Source organism: Zosterops lateralis, assembly GCF_965231275.1.
Source record: "Zosterops lateralis genome assembly, chromosome: 2".
In the NCBI taxonomy this organism is placed as follows: domain Eukaryota; kingdom Metazoa; phylum Chordata; class Aves; order Passeriformes; family Zosteropidae; genus Zosterops; species Zosterops lateralis.
The window spans coordinates 107,507,104-107,524,272 of NC_139763.1; the positions used below are offsets into that span (position 1 = coordinate 107,507,104).

At 40.9% G+C, this 17,169-nt stretch overlaps 1 protein-coding gene across 3 annotated transcripts; it reads right to left on the reverse strand.

Moving 5' to 3' along the window:
• Positions 1–86: 86 nt before the first annotated feature.
• PDZK1 (PDZ domain containing 1) lies at positions 87–9,244 on the reverse strand. Of its 3 annotated transcripts, none has more exons than XM_083884952.1 (9): positions 9,036–9,244; positions 7,069–7,280; positions 6,525–6,777; positions 5,388–5,524; positions 4,008–4,203; positions 3,576–3,772; positions 2,929–3,123; positions 1,992–2,158; positions 87–935 (listed from the first exon to the last, which is right to left on the reverse strand). In XM_083884952.1, exons 2-9 carry the CDS (start codon positions 7,276–7,278, stop codon positions 701–703), a joined length of 1,590 nt encoding a protein of 529 aa, XP_083741078.1. In that variant the 5' UTR covers positions 7,279–7,280; positions 9,036–9,244; the 3' UTR covers positions 87–700. The 3 variants fall into 3 exon arrangements, with proteins under 3 accessions (XP_083741078.1, XP_083741077.1, XP_083741079.1); XM_083884951.1 differs by having other exon boundaries at positions 7,069–7,305; positions 9,036–9,243; XM_083884953.1 differs by having other exon boundaries at positions 741–935; positions 1,865–2,158; positions 7,069–7,305; positions 9,036–9,242.
• Between the last annotated feature and the right edge of the window lie 7,925 nt (positions 9,245–17,169).

A 17,169-nucleotide genomic window follows, 5' to 3' on the forward strand; every position in this document is an offset into this window, starting at 1 on the left:
CCATGGCCACTCTCTGAAGCTTCGTTTTATAATTGTTCTGGAATATAAATTGTAGGTGGTGAGAGTAAGACTTGGAGGGGGGAAAGTAACCACTCTAAATAATTTATTTCTGTATTGTCTTTGGTGTACAGCAAGAAGGCAAAGATACAGCAGCAGTATTACAGAACCATTTATGTCACATCCAAGACAACGTGGTGGTGACTTGGGGTTAGACAAACGTGCATGAATGAATTACATACACTATTCTAATCCACAGCTGTATGCAGAGGAGACATAATAGTGATTAAACATCTTGAGTTGTGAATTACAAAGTTAGCTTAATGTTTGAAAGAAATTTCTGCAGTGTTAGCAGGAAAAAGGATCACAATGCACAGACTACCTGGGCTTATGCCATTTCAGAGCAGCTGTACTGCTGTAAGCAAAGACATGCTGCAGAGATTTAGGTGATGGACTTGGATTGGGGGGGGAGCTGCCTTTCCTGGGAGATGGGCAGAAATCAATTGCTCTTTATTAAGAGCTTATCCATAACAGGCTAAGATGCTTACAAATCTGTAAAACATTTCCAGCTTCTGCTGCAGGACACTTAATTATAAAGTTGCATTTTTTTAAGCCTTTTCAGAAGTGAGTGACTGAGTTCCCACTTCACAAGGCAGAAATTGTGCCAGTGGAGCACAACTGCAGAGTGTTAAATGGATGCAAGTTACACTGAAGTGTTTATTGCAGCAAGAGTTTGCAGTCCTCTCTGGCTCTGGCACTCCTTGGAACAGCCAAGTTCTGAAAGGTGGAATAGCAAGGAAGAACTGAAGAAAAGATTTGGCACGTTTCTTTTTTGTTGTTGTTGGCATAGTTTTGTCTCCTCACAACTTTGTGTCATCACTGTTGTCACCGTCAGCTCTTGTGGAGGCAGCTGATTGTGAGGAGGAGGATGAGTCTGCCTGCAGAGCAGTAACAAAGATGTGATTATTTTCAGTTTGTAAACATGTTTGATAATTTTTACTGTTGCAGACTGCTGTTTTCATCTGCACTAATCACACACTTGTTTAGGTGGCAGAATGAACAACAAATACCATTTGTGTGTTGAAGGGTTTTTTTGGTAAAGTACATTTTGATAGAAATTTGTTCAATAGTGGGTTTCTATTGTTGAATTCTCATATCTGCTCAATTTAAACACAAAAGTTGTGCTAACTTCTGCAAAATGCACCTTAGGGACTGAGACATTCTTGAAAAAACTTGCAGACAAGGCCAACGAGAACTAAATGGGAAACACTATCGGTCTTATATCTCTTTTGCATGATCAGAAAATAAGCATTTTAATATTTATAGATGACCACCCAGAGTGTTAAAAGTGCTTCAAGAAGTAATACCTTCTTGCTTTTCTGACTTTAGTCATTCTTCAGATTCTTTCTAGTGTCATGAAGTGAGTATAAAATAATATCAAATAGCAATCACATTGCCTAGAAAGGTATCAGTTGCTATTCCTTCTCCAAAATGATCCATTTTGAACTATTTCATGTGGTTTTCACAAATGTTTATGTTTTCTGTGTATTTAAGCACTTTCCCCTCCACTTCCACAATTGTAATGCCTGTTTCCCATCGTTGAGATTACTGTATTTGGATTATCTTGTTCCATAAAATCTCTTGTATGTGCATTCTTTGTATGACTTAATTATGCATTAAAGATACTTGCATTACATGTGGGGAAAAGAAGAGTTGTGATAACTAACAGCTTTCCTTTTAATAACTCGCAAAAATGCAGGCTCAAGTTAACAATCTTAGCTCTGAAAAACTTACTACCTAAAAAAAAAGGTTCTTTTCCTATGCCCCGTGTGATCCCTCAGCATCTGCCTAACGCAGGATTACTCACCCTTTCCCTTGGCTCAGGTGAGTTCCTCTCTGGCTCTGATGGATGGTTTTCTGTGTAAGCAGGAGACTCAGGAGGGTCTGAATCTGCCATGGAGGCTGTGATGGGAATGTTTTGGCCTTGGAAGTACCTGTAAGCATCTTTGCTGCACACCAGCAGCGTCAGTGTGTCCCCACTGCTTTGGATCCTCGCCACCACTTTGTCATAGGGTTCCTCGGTCACGTTCACTCCGTTCACTTCCACCAAGAAGTCGCTGTTTTCCACACCTGCTCTGCCAGCTGGCTCCTGGCTCTGCACCTGCACAGGGGAGTTCAAAGCAGGATGTTGGCAGAAGACTTGGAAAGATGCATTAACACCTGAGGGTTGGCTATGTTACTGCTTCCCCTAGAGGATGGAGATTCATGGGGCAGGAAGGAATTGGGATGAGCAGTGGGCCCAGACATAATAAACATGGAGCCCATCAGTTTGAGATTTTAAGATGCTTCTTGGTCTTGATAGACTTGCATTACAGGAATGTGGCATGGTAAAACCATGAAGAAAGGTAGAAAAACAGTTTCCTAACTATTTGGAGGTCTCTGTCCAGTAATTTCAAAGTTTGGTACCATTCATAGATCCCTTAGTAAGGAGTGAGACCCTTCCTCTCAAGAAAGCTGAAGTTACAGAACTAATTTGGGACAGAAGGAGTTTGGCTTTTACCAGCTGTGGAATTCAGAGAAGGTGGGTAGAAGTAGGGCAAAGACATCTCCTATAATTAAGCTGTTCTACAATAAAAACCAATTCTATCTAAATTACTAATTTTAGTGTGCCAGGCTCATGACTAATAGTAAACATGCAAGAGCTGAATTCTCCTTCCCTCTAGATGTCTAACAGAAGAAGGAATGTTTTCTGGCTCATTTTTTATCTTGGGCCAACCATGTCAGTCTGACTTAAACAATTCCAGCTCTGATCTGAGAAAATTGGAAAAGAGACTTTTGTGGCTTTTCTTGCATTTGTTTGCAGGATAGAGGGGAGGAAGCTGCCCAACACGCTACTTGAGCTTCTCCTTGCTCCTCATTCTTCATTAATACCTCAGTGATGAAGAAGCCAGGTCGGTTCTTGATCATGTTTAAACTGAAGCCAAATCCATTAGGTCCTTTCACCATCTTGCAGATCTTTGGCTTGTGTTTCACTTTCTGCTCAGTGTGCAACTCCACTCTTTCCTCCATTTTAGCTGGGGTTGAATCCTGTGCTTTGCAGTAGTATGAGAAAGGGGAAACCTGAGCCTGAAAAAAGTGAAAAAACTACATTAAAATAAAAACTTCTGTTGTGAAATCTGTTTTAAACATATTTTGCTTGAAACTTTGTTAATGACTCAGACTTTAGCTGCAGTGAAGAATTCTCCCCTATTCTGAGTGGAAAACTACAGTGCTGATCTGTGTGAGAAGGGAACTTTGTTATTCGTAAATGGTTACAGTCATGTAACTCTGAATTTGAGTCTTAACAGCAAACCTTCACCTTTCTTGTGATGTATTTGAATTTAGAATTTTTCCAGTAATGTCTGTAAAAATCAGGAAGAGGCCAAAGATTTGGGTGTTTAGTGACTTCCTGTACAAGTGGAGTTGCTGGAATACAGGTGTCTTTAGACATTTCCTGCGAGTTGAAAAAGTGTCAGAGCAGAATGGCTATTTAACTGTGATAAATTATCAATTCCTAGCAGCAGTTTACATTTTCTTACCAGTTTGTACATGCTGTCAGTTTCCTTATCCACCACCAACAGGGAGGTTCTTTCCTCAGACTGTTTAATTTTTCCCACTACGCTTTCATGATCCAGCCCATCCACGCGCTCGCCGTTGACAGCCACTAAGATGTCATTGTCCTTTAGACCTGCCATGGCTGCTGGGCTTCCAGGATTAACATCTTTGATTATGTGGTCTGACATAAGAACGGGAGAAAGATTCTTGTGAAGGCAGAGCTTGGTGAGTATTAAAGACGTTAAAGAGCATGGCAAAGGTAAATGGTCAGAATTGCACTTCAGGTTGAGGCTGTTTTCCCTGAGGATTTCTCCTAGATGGCCAGTAACAAGCCAAAGAGAATGAGGGCTGCAGACATCACATAGGAAGAAATGGTACAGCAAATGTCATGGTCTGTGTGTTAACTTGGATCTTACCACCAGTGTTTTGTTCCATCCGAAGGTAAAATCCATAACTGCTTTTTCCTTTCTGGATCTCAATAAGTCGTGGTTTGAGGGGAAGCAACCTTAGGCTGGCGCTCTCTTTGGTCAGTGCCATCCTCTGGCTTGTGAAATAGCGGTCTGTTTCTTCATTTGAAAGTAGAAACATAACATGATTTTCAGACTTCTTTACCTGTGACAGCACATGTACAGTCTCAGATGTCACCCCTTCAACAGGGAATTGGTAACTGGTGCACTGATACATAGCAGAGTTAGGGTGCTTTTAGTCCAGGTCATGCTATTATAAATTGATTTTTCTTTTCCCCCACTCCAGTCAGAAATTTGGAGCACGACAAATTCAGGGGCATATAATATGTGAGAAAATTTTCAATACTTTGTACTGTGTTCCTGACCTGTAGGGAATCACCTGTGGAGGGCGTGGCATACAGTGCTCTGGAATCCAGGGAGCCTGAGTAGAGAGTATTTGGAGGTGTGGAATTCTACAATATAGACTTATCATGTCATCTATAGCACTATTTTAGATTACAGTGACAGGAATCAAGTTTCTGTCACTCTTGGTCCTCTTCTGTATTACTGTTTCTGAGGTGAGGGTTTTTTTTTTTTTTTTTTTTTTTTTTCTATCTGTTCAACCTCTCCAAGTCTGTCTTTCTGTCAGTCCTTTCTACTCTAGTGAGTGCTCTTTTTACACATCTTAAACCAGTGTCACTGCTGCTGGTGTAGCAGTAGCTCAACAAAACACAGGTGTTGCATGATTCTATAGTTAGCCATGTGCACTGAATGCTGCTGGAATGCTGGAGTCTCATGGCTCTGTGAAATCTCCTCACCTCCAGCTGCATTTTAGCAGTGCCAACAGTGGAAAGCTGGAAGCCTCATTAGCAATGTTCTTTGCAGCCAATTAGTGAAATTACTTGCACAGTAATTTTCATGAGTTTTGGACTTCTTCACAGGAGAAAGGGACTACTGTCTAAAATAATGAAAACTGCTCCATGCTGACTGTATCATCAGAGGCTTCCCTCTTCCTGCCCTGGAAACCACATCTGATGACTTGCCCTCCTGCTATTAGGAGCATTTCCAGGCCTTCTAGGAAATAAATTCATTTAATAGAGTTCCTGGCAGCAGTATACTTGTGTTATTTAACATTCTTTGGCCTGTCTTGATGGCAGTGTTCATTGAGAGGCAGTTCAGGAGGCTGCTTGACAACAGAGGCAGCGCAGAGGGCTGTGCTGATGTGTTGATGGTGCATGAACAGCAGCTCCCAAGATTTACTGTGAAATGCTTAAATCAGCCAGCCTGGCCTCCTTAGTAACCCTGATAGGTTGCTGTGAAAGCAGGCCAGAACAGAAGATAAATCAATACCTTTTCCACCACTTCCTCGTGTGTGTCATTTTCCACATTTTTTCCATTGATTTCAATCAGGCGATCGTTATTTTGGACACCAGCCTTTGCAGCTGCTCCTTGTGATGAAAGCTCTACTATGAACAACCCCTTCTGTCCTAAAATAAATGGAAACTCATTACTCAGGGTAAGTCACTGCAATAGGCCTGAATATAGTGGTTAAGGAAACTCAGCACTGATGTCCTCAGAGGCTCTTGGCCTCTGCTTGCACGCAGATTACAGGAGCACCACAAACCTTCCACACAGACACTCCTCTGTCTCTTACTCTGGCCTGAAAAATCATTTCAGTGGTGGAGAGAGATATTTGTTCATTATCTGCAGCTCAAACTGGTGTTTATTTCCCTACCAGGAGTGCAAAGGGGCTAATTAACATAGCTAAAAGGGATTTGATTCCTGCTCCTTCCCACCCTCCTCTCCCCCCATCATTTTGAAGAGAGGAGCTGCTTTGACTGTTGTTTTTTACATTTCATAATTTCCTGTGTTTGGAAGCCTTCTATGTTTGGTCCTTTAATTACATTGCATTCCAAAATACCCTTTAGAGGGCTCTTTAGAGGTGGTGCTTTCCAGAAGACCTCCCTCTTCCGTTGACTGGCCTCAGAAAAAAGGCATATATAGAAAAGGTTCAAAATCCTTTTCTTTCTAAATGAATTAACTCACAAATCAGAATAATTATTTCTTACAGCTGTCTAGGACCTCATGTGCTGATTCCCGAGGTGATTTTGAGGAATGGAACAGGACTTAACACAGCACATTGAGTGTATATCTAGTGTTTGACTCTAAATTTGGTTTTGTTAAGTGGGCTTAAATAACAAGCAGAAAACAGCTTATTATATTTCTCTCTCTCTTTTTTTTTTTTTCCCATCTGTTTTCCACCCCATGAAAAGCATGGTCCTCCTTGTGCTGCATATGCACTACAGAAATGTACTGGAGATGGATGTGAACTCATCCGGCTGCTTCTCACTTTCTGTTTGCAAGAACAGTTTGTGTGTCCCCATTAACCCCCACGTGTTAACTGTGGTTGCCTCTGTCCCTGCTGCCAAATGTATACCTATATATCTATACATCTATATCTCCAGTTTCTTCTCTCCAGGCTCCCACCTTCTGTGCTTTTCAGGGAGAAGCCGTATCCTGTCTCCTCCTTCATGAGGTAGCAGAGCCGGGGCTGTGGAGCTGCAGTGGTTCCTCTGTTGGCCATGGATGATGGGCACTGCTGCTCCTGCTGTTGTCCTGTGGATGCCTTTTGACCCAGCTCTTCCAGGTCCACCCCCTCCTTTTGTGCCTTTTCGTAGGATGCGTCATCCAGAACAAGGAGTACAACGGAATTCCCGCTGCTTCTGACAATCTCCACCACCTGTAATGGACAAGGGGAAGTGGAAGGAGGCACTTGAGTGGTGGAGCTAAAAGCTTTCCCCAGGAAAAGCTGCACTGTTCACTGTCTTTGTTGTCTCACCCTGTTGGTCGTGCCCTAGGGAGGCACCCCAAAGACATTCCACACCTGTGATGGGTAGTGAATGATGCTCAGAGCAGGTGACTCTGCTCCTGCATTTCCTCGCCATAAAAACTGGAAAAACCCTTTACATGGCAGCCGTGGGCCTGGGTAATGGGGGCACGCTGTGGATGAACAGAAAAAACAGATTTGTACCTGTGCATGGTCCTCCTTGTCCACGAAGACACCGTTGACCCTGAGGACTCTGTCCCCATCCCTCAGGCCAGCCCTCTGTGCTGGGCTGTCGTTCCCCACGTTGCGGATGACGTGCCCGGCCGTGTCCTGCTCAATGCGCAGGAAGAAGCCGTATTTCTGCTGGGGCTGCTTGGTCACTGTGCACTCCCGGGGCTGCAGGGCAGGAGTCATCTCTACCAGACAGGGTGGGAAAAATACCTGTGAGAACAACAGTAAGCTCAACTAGGGTATACTCCCTCTAATCACGTGCCCAGAGGGTTTGTGTCAGAGTTCTTGGAGTTTGGTGTGTTTGTGGGTTTTTTTTTTTTTTGGCCACAGGAAATCCAGCTGTGCAAAGCTGAATTTAGTTAACAAGGCTAGGGTGAAGCAACCAAACCCTTTTCCCTGACCTTCCTTGCTTTTTTTTTTTTTGTCTCTGTATTGCAAGTGAAGTTAAGCAAAACGCAGAACTGAAATAAGAAAAGTCTGCCTGCGAAAATGTAGTAAAGGTTGAGGAGAGGGTGTAATACCAGGATTAAATCTGACAGAGGAAATGAAGTTTTAGGAAAAGGGATTGTAACTGGAGTGAAGGGATTGTTCCCCTCCATTTGACACTTGGGATAGCACATGTGAGTACTGTCCCCAGTCTTGATCTCCCCAAGTAACTGACATATTTGAGCTAGTTCACAGAGGGGATTTTGGTTCTGAAGCATATATTTAAGGAGGCTGAGAGCTGGACTTGTTCAGTCTTGGAAAGAGAAAGTAAAGGGGAGATCTAATTGGTATCTTCCCACTGCCTAACTGGGTTGTGTGGAAAACACAGCCAGACTCTTCTTGGAAATTAACAGCGGGAGGATGACAGGCAACAGACACAGGCTGCAGCACAGCAAGGGAAATTCCAACCAGACGTCCATAAGGACAACTTTTCCTCTTGGGGGCAGTCAGATACGACTAGAAGTGCCTAGAGAGGCTGTGAAATCTCTGTCCTTGGAGATGCCTGGACTGGGCCCTGAGCAACCTGATCTAAGCTGGCCCTGTTTTCTATGGGCCATTGCACCAGGCGACCTCTGAAAGTCCCTTCCTACATAAACTGCTTTGTGATGTAAAGAAACTCTGGTTTGGGTGAAGCTTGTCGTGCAGGAATACCACATATGGAAGGTAAATAACAGGTGAGACTAGGCAACATCTCCCAAGATGTTGTCCTGCCAAAGATCCATGAATATGAACTGAAATACTTTCAGCTGGAAAATCCAGGTAATTAGCAACCTTGGTTATTATTTTACTGGAAAGACTTTTTTTTTTTCTCTCTCTCTTTACTGACAGAAGTCAGTTCTTTAGATCTGCTGGCAGTCAAATCCTTCTGTGAGAGCAACTTGGTGCAGACCCACTGCTGTGTCTACCCATGCTGCAGACTCTGTTAAGGGAGTTGAAGCTGCATTATTGATATTGTTTGGGCAGCACATAGAACAACAAGGATGTATGGTGTGAGTTTGGCACAGATGCCACTGGAGCTGCAGAATACAGGAATTTCAGCTTCCAAAGATATGCAGCCTGCAGATCAGGATTCACTTGCAGTCCGTGGTCAGGTGCCTTGAGCATTTTTGTGTCTCTGTATTGCACTGACATTAATAAAGGGATGAACTTCCCTGTTATTTGAACATGGTTTAGAACACATCAGACTGTATCAATTGCAAGTACAATTCAAAGCAGCTTTTCTTGACAAACTGGGAATCTGTGATAAATCCAGAAATTGACATGCAAAACCAGTTCTACACAGAGCTGGAGAAACAGTAGGATTCTATAGGAAAAATTATTTCTTCACATTTACAAGTGGAGAGAAGGTTACAGTGCACTGCATATAACACCTTTTGGTCCATGCAAAAATTATTTGTATTGCAAAAAGGAGTTTTCAAAGGGAAAAGGGATTAGGAAAAAAAGGAATTTCTTACCTGTATATCTATGTAGAGCAGTCTTCACTGGAGTTCTCTTTTGCTGTTCCTCCTGTGGCTGTACGTATAAGTAAGGCTGGACTTTGATTGGGCAAAGGTTGATTTAAAAGATGATTTATTTAACCAAGTTTCACTAAATGTGTGATACCTTGACAGGCTGTCTTGTCCTTGTGGGCAGAAGTGCTAATCACATGAATTTCTCATCAACTTTGACCTACCTATTTATACTCAACTCTCTCAAGGAGGTCATCTGAGGCAAGCCTGACCTTTGCTCTGGGCAAGAGGCTTCTCCTGCTCTGAGAAATGTCTTAAAGGGAGCAGGTTTGGGTTGTGCTGGATTTACCTGGGCCAGCAGCATTTGCTTGCAGGTTAGGAGATTACTGGTTAAAATCTGTATGCCCACTGTTGGATGAAGAAAAAAAAAAAAAAAGGACTGTGCCAGGTTAACCTTGACCAGCAGCCAGATGCCCACTGAGCTGCTTTCATCCTCTTCCTCACCAGGACGTGGGGAGAAAATAGGATGAAAAAGCTTGAAGAATTCAAGATAAGGACCATAACTGGGAGAGATGCATTGAAAAAAATGGGTTTGTGATTGAGGTTTGTGATTGTGATCCCTGACTGTTGAGGCCATTACACATGTGAAACATGCACTGCAATCAAGTGACCCATGTAGGTAAAATCTCCCTGGAGCAAATGGAGGGAGGTGTCTGTGGTATCAATATGGTGAGGCATGGCAAACTGGCTACACTGTAGGTGCACCCCAAGGCAGTGTGGGTTGCTCTGCCTTGGGAAAAGGAAAGTGCATTTGTGGGATTCTCTTTGCTCAGGCACCCAGCTGTGCTTGGTGCAGGAGAAAGTGGAAATCTGCAGTGTACCTCAAGGAGATTTATCCCTGGCAGAAAATAATCCATTATTTGACTTGTATGGATGGGAAGGAACACAGCAGGAATCATCTGAACCAACAGAGAATGAGCCTCACCAGGAACCAACTGCACCACTGCATGTGAGTGCAGTGCTGACCCACCCCAAGTGGTCTTGTTACTTAATAATCCAACGCGGTGCTGTCCTGAGTGATCTCCCCCCTTAACAGATAGGACCAAAGTAATCAACTGTTCTTATGGAAATTTGGGAGAGGGGGTGCATGGCATGGGAGAATAATATCTGTATATATGTAAATGGACAAGGTATAGTGGTTATAGAGGATATATAAAGCTGACTGTTGGATGTAAAGATGGTTAAGGTATGTAGTATGAGTTGTAGTGTATATATATGTATATATATATGTAGTATATGAGGTATGTAGTATAAGTAAGGTATAGGTAAGTAAAGTATAGGTAAGAAGCAATTTCAGGAAAGATAAATAGATAAAATGAAAGGTTTGAGTAGGGTATAGAAATGAAGCAATGTATGAGAGAGACAGAAGATACTTTGATATCTCACATCACACGTGGTATGAATGGTGTGGAATAAGGGGTTGAGATTGTACTGTGTCTGGCTGGGATGGAGTTAAATTCATTCCCTGGTAGCCTTTGTGGTGCTGTCCTTTGCATCTGTGGCTGAGAGAGTGTTGATGCTACACCCCTTTGTTGGCTGCTGTGGAACAGTCTTTGCTTTCTCTCATGGCTTTTCTGCCCTTCACTCCTCCCAGACTCCAGGGAGGGGACAGAGTGGTGACAGCTGACCTCAACTGACCAAAGGGATAGTCCATATTCCACACCATTTGATGTTGAGCTCAGCATTAAAAACTTGGTAAAAGGATGGTAAGAGCAGTTTGTGGTTGTGGTGGTCTTCCCAAGCAGCTGTTGTGCATGTTGAGGTGTAGCTTCCCATGAAGGTAGCTAGAGATCTGCCTGCTGATGGGAACCAGGGAATGAATTCCCATTTTTCTTTACTTGCATCTGCAGCTTTGCCTTCCTTTCCCTATCAAGCTATCCTTATCTCAACGCATAAATCTAGCCTTTCTTTTATTTTGTCCCCATTCAGCAGGAAAGGAGCGAGAGGGAGTCGGGGGAGTGTTTGGCTGTTGGTTGGGGTCAGTCTGTCACAAGGGCATCTCTTATCCATGATCCATGAACATGTGCAAGATATACTTATGGACATGGATTGACCTGTTGGTGTTTCTAATGCAGTTGGAAACCACTCAATTTGAGATCTCAGAATACCAAGGTAATTACTAAACTGACCGTGTGAACTTCTTGATAAAAAAATCTAATTCAATTTTAAAAAGCTTTTAAACCACTTATTTCTCTCATTGACTTGCTGTGGAATTGGATTATTAGAAGTAATACCTGTGTTTTCCCTGGCTGCCTGCTCTGACTGCTTAATTCAAAGGGAAGGTAATAGAAATGATCATAACCCAAATGTGCTGCAACATGACAGTCATTGATGTTGCAAAAGCCTCACTGTAATCCACTTACTCTAAGTGGATTTACAAGCTGTTGTGGCTTGGAGTTGCTCCTTTTGGTACAACTTCAAACCTACAAAGTGAAGTAAGTGAGCCCTGGTGTTGTAAGAACCAGACAAGTCAAACCTGCCCTGTCCTCTGCCTGCAACCTTTCACACAAGCCAGGCAGGCTGGATGATGAAGGACATCAGAGTGCCTCACCAGCCAAGCACAGCACAGGTGGGAACTCCACAAGGATCTCAGGTCAGCTTACAAGGAAACAGCAACTGAATCAAGATTTATTATTTTCTTTGTAGTGCCACTGTGATAGTCAATAAGGTAATTTTGGGTCCTGAGAGGATTTTTCCAAGAAAAAGATGCTACATGAATGTAAAATGTTAGTGAAGTACAGAAATTCAAAAATTCTCCTATCCTTCCACCACTAGAATGAAAATTATTTAAGAATTGATCAGAGTAAAGGCAGCTTGTAATGTCTCCTTTTCTGGCTCTTGAGCCTTTTGCAAGAGTGTTTTCAAGCACATATTCATACATCTACAAAAATGAGGAACATAACTAAAAAAAGAGAGAAGATATCTTACTTTTTAACACTGTGAAAAATGGTAAAATCTGAAAAAAAACTCTCTTAATTTACAATATTCCTATATTGCAACAGTGACTTTAAGTGGTGTGGTTCTATTAGCACAGGGACTAGACTTAGGAGATCTGCTTTCTCCAAATTATGTCCCTTTCTAACTGTAGCCTGGTTGTAGTAAAACATGAACCTTTGTTTCTAGTGCCATGGTGTTATCTTGTGGGATAACACTTACAAAATATTTTCTGTGATTCTTTCTGCCAAAGCTTTCCTGATGTTTGGTCAGAAAAATTTCCGTGAAGCTCACATGTGTTAGCAAAAATGCTCAGAAATAAGTGTTTTCTAATAGTTATGAGTGTTCACATTGTTTCCTCAGTGTGTTGGGTGAATGGAGGGAAGCACATTTGTTCTTAATTTTGGTACTTGCTGGGATCTCTGACTTTAGTAAATTCACAGGTGAAGTATATCTTTAACGTCTTTAATAGGAGTGTAAATTTACAAAGTTTAGTCATCTAAAAGGTGCCTTTTGTTATTAACACAATTTTACAAGGAGTCTAGCCCTAAAATTGAATGAATATACTTCATGTGTTTGGTTCTCAAAATAAAGTTGTGCTCAAATGATCTGTAGCACTGCCAGCATTGTTCTGTTGACAAAAGGTTTATGTGGCTATTTTGGTATAAAAATATTCCTTCTTTATGATGGTGACTCACTTTCTTGCCTGGGAGCATGTACATCCCTTAAAATTTGATGTAAATGAGGATTTCTAAAAAGTGCTTGTTCACCTATTGCTTACTGTAGATTTGCTGACCACTGAGGCTCACTTCTCTCCTTGCCATCCTTTTCTTGGATTCATAACAAAGCAGTTTATGAAAATTCCTTGTCAAATATTTGGAAGCATACTTCATTTGTTCCTGTATTTAAGCCTTTCAAAATCACTTCAGCCCTTTGCCTTTGCCCCCTTCTTTTGCCAGTGATGGTTTTTCCACTTTAGTTTGGCAAGTATTGTATAAAGCACCATGTGATTTGGTAATAGGAATATTTGGTTCACTGAAGTCCTCCTTAATCATGAAGCAAAGTCCATTTGAGCTACCGAATGAATATTCATCAGTCATCCTTTACAAAGCCAAGTGTTAATTAATTCTTTCTCTTCTGGTGACCACATGCTTCTGACATGCTAAAGAGACTCACAGGAAAAAAAAAAAAAAAAAAAAAAAAAAGAGGGGAAGCAAATGCAAATGTTACAATCCTACTGGTTTGCAGGATCTAGAGGAAGGGGAGAATACCCCTCCTTTGAGCATTTTGGGCTTATGTCTTCCTAAAAAGTAGGAGAGGAAAAAAAAAAATCATTTCCTATCCCCGTGTTTGCAACAAAGAGGTTTTCCATCCCCTGGACCTGTCAGTAAGGAATTACAGTGGCAGTCCTCTTGCCCCAGGCTTTGCTCTTTGTGGTTTAAATATTGAATTGTCTTCCCTGGTGTCCTTTTTACTGGAGAATATAAACTCTGAACAGTGTTTCTTTAGGATGTTCTGTATTGATCATGAATTTGGGCTTTTAGGTGCAGAATTTATTACTGAGGTAACTATGAGGTCTTCTTTTACTTCATGTCAAACTGAAATCAGTGTTAAGAACCTGGCAAAAATTCAAAGGCCTTAAAAATGAGGACTTATGCAAGCTAAGTGGACTTTTTTTGGTGGAGCTAGGTGTCTGTTCTAGTAAATGGCAGTATACACGTGGATATATTCACATGCATAGGCTGTCTGCACTACTCTTTGGGTAACTGGAGCTGATGTTGGCGTGATTAATGCTGCTTGAATGGAAATGCCTTTGGAATTCTACCTTTGAGAAGACTTCTCACTCCAGCTCATCCCATTGGACATTTTCTGGATTTCTTCAGTTTTGCCTTTCAGTTGCTCTGTCATTTGGTACTCTTTGGACATGCAGGATGCTGAGACATAAAAAAATAATGTCATAAATTTACAAGTCTGGCTTTTTCCATCCAGCTCATGGATCTTTCTTTTTATTACAGTATGTACCCTTATAAAATGGGGTTTTTGTTTGTTTGGTTTTTTTTCCTTGACCTATGAAAGAAAAGTGTAAGTGACCTCTCTGTTGCATGTGCATTTCTTGCCCTTTGGAGAGAAATTTCTGAATTTGACAGCAGACTGTGTTCCTTTTCTTTTAAGCTTTTGAAATGTATAAATAATAACCACTATGTCTAAATCACGATTTTCCTCAAGGAGTACGATGAAAAGGTGCTTATACAATTACCAGAGAAAGCATATACTCTTCTTCCAGAAATACAGCCCTGTGAGACAGGAAGTATCCCGGCCTAAGGCATCAATTTCTCTTCCCTTCTTCCATTCCTCCTCCTTCTCCCTTTGTCCCATCTCTTCCCACTCCCTTCCCCCAAGTCTCTAATCCTCCAAGGAAATGCCCCTAATTTCTACATTAACCTCTCTGGAGTGGTCAGTGTTTAATTTCACTTTGCCAGTAACGACTCTATTCTGAAATTTCATTACCCTAAGATCAGGCTGAACTGATATTTGGAGTGCTTGGGTGTTTTAACCTCAGCTAATTAGGACCCAACTTCTGCATCAGATTTCTCATTGGGTGCATTCACTCTTGCAGCAAGAAGGGTTTAAATTGGACTAGCATTCATTTACCTTTCTATCTGAGATCAGTGAACATAATGGAAAAAATTTGAATGTAGCCTCGAAGGCAAAAAGAAATACAAACTTCCTGTAGGTTTCCATCTTCTTGGCCACTGTATATTGGCTTTTGTGTTGGGAGGACTATTGTGTTCTGCTCTGATGAGGCTTTTGTGATGCTTATAGAACTTTTAATAGAAACGTGAGGGTGGATAATGCCTGGTCTTTATTAGTTCTTGTCACTTTGTGGCTTTGAAAGGCTTGTTATCTGTTATCACTAAAAGGAAATGGCCACTGCTGTGTTTGGCACTGCAGAAATGCAGAATGCAGCCCTTTTCCTGTGTAACTATTGAAAACCATTATTATAAGCTTTGGGAGGGATATAAATCTAGACCCCTATTTGAATCCAAGATTAATAAATTAAAAAATAGTATAAAATTAAATTATTTTAATATAGTGTAAAAGCCAGTAGAATTTGTATGAGCTTATATTTATTCTTTTAAAATTCCCTTCAAATAAGCAACAGATCCTACCAGGAAACCATGTCTAAGTATTAAGGACAGGCTAAACCTCAATAAAATGCATACCCGGAAATAAGGTTGGTTTGATTGTAGGAGTAAACTCGATTTTGGTTACAGCAGGACTTGTGCCCCTGATTTAACTGGAAGATGACACAAACTTTCTAGAAAATACTCACCTACATCTTCGCTTACTGCCTGCCTTGAAAATCACCCTAATCATCCTGGCATGACTATATCTGGGCCTAAAAATATGATCCTAAATGATCCTGAAATGCTGAACTGCATTGAGAGCTGCAGTGAAGTGGGACATGCTCTTTCAAGAAGTTAAGACCAGAGAAGGAAAACCAAAAAATCCTGTTATCCCCAGAAGCAACTGAAGTTGATTCCTGGGCAGGTCATCCAGCAAAGGAAGAATTTAAAGATCTGTGTCACTGAGGAAACCAGCATAAGCCTGAATGAAACTCCAGTGTGTGGCAGCAAGTTCAGGGTTTGAGTCCTTATAGCCAGTGACAAGATCTCAAGAAGGTAAGCAGTAAATACTTTATCCTGCTCTCATGGTCTTTGGTTTTCTTTTTTTGCCTTGCAGGGTGCAGTTACACTGTTATCTCTTGGTTTTCATTTTTCTGGGCACATGGGAGATTCCCAGCAGAGTTCTTTAATGATTTCCTAAACTTAAACCACAACTTCTCACTGAGTTATATTTTCTCATAATGATGGTTGCATTTTAAGCTGTTGCATGACTTAACTGTTACTTTTTTTTAAAGCTCATGGTGTCCTTTTAAAAAGGAGAATATAGAGTATGAACCCTCCTGTAATAAAAGGAAAAAGTACCTAGTGCACACTTTAAGGGCATTTTTATTAAATAAGGCAATTGAAACTGAATGATGTCTTAAACTCCCCTAGGGTTACTTTAGTGGTAATGATCTGTAATTTTAGTTTGAGGGCTTGATCACCTGGCTGTGTTAGTCTGTTGTTCCACTGTAAAGTTATATATTTAATTAATTAACTGACAGTGCAGTGTTGATTTCTCAAAGTTTGCATACTTGTTATTTGATTGACATAATTAATTTTATTATATTAATTAAAAAAGAGGTGCATCTTTTCACTAATTGGTATCCTGTTTTAATTTGATATAGAATTCTTGGGTTTTGATGTTAATGTTCTAATTTTTTAATTTTATTTTTCTATCTTGATGCAAGAAAGTAAAACTGACAGCCCATTTGTCATTTCTAGAAGCCAATGTATAAGATATGTAACAATGAAGTGGTACTCTAGAAAAGCAAACCCAGAGAACTAAGTCTGATGCTGAGGTAAAGCAGGAAGGTAAAAAGGTGCCTTTTGTCATCATTGAGTTGTTTGGATATGGATTTTTCCTGTGATTATGCTTTTTTTTAAAACAAAGTAGGATAAAGATATCAGGATTTCAATAGCTAAATTTTATCACTGTTTAATCTTTTGATTTAATATCAACACACACAACAACTCAAACCATCTTTTTTTTTTCTCCTCTTTCAAGAGGAGGTAGGCTCCTAAAGCAGGACATGTGTAGGATACAGGACAATGGAGAACACACTGATCTGTCTTTTTCCTAGTCTTGATTGTCTTGCAATCCTGTAATGAAATTTGTTAACTGTTGCCTTGAATGTGATGGATTTACCAAGTCTGAGGGGGTCTCACTTGCCTTAAAACAAATGGGCACATATTTGGATTTACTCATCAAGAGAAACTTTGCTATTGCTATTTTGAAGTTTTTTTTTTTTTTTTTTTTTTTTTTTTTTTTTTTTTTTTTTTTTTTTTTTTTTTGTGGTTGAAACAGGAGATTTTTTTCCTCTCTTTTAAGCCCTAAGCACACTGTCTTCCTGTGTTCCTCATCTCTGACACTGTTGGGAATGCATGTGCAGCTCACAGTGCTGGCTTCAAACCTCCCAAGGCTTTTCTCAGATAAAAAGGTTGTTCACTACCCTGTTTCTGAGGGAAAAACCTCAGAG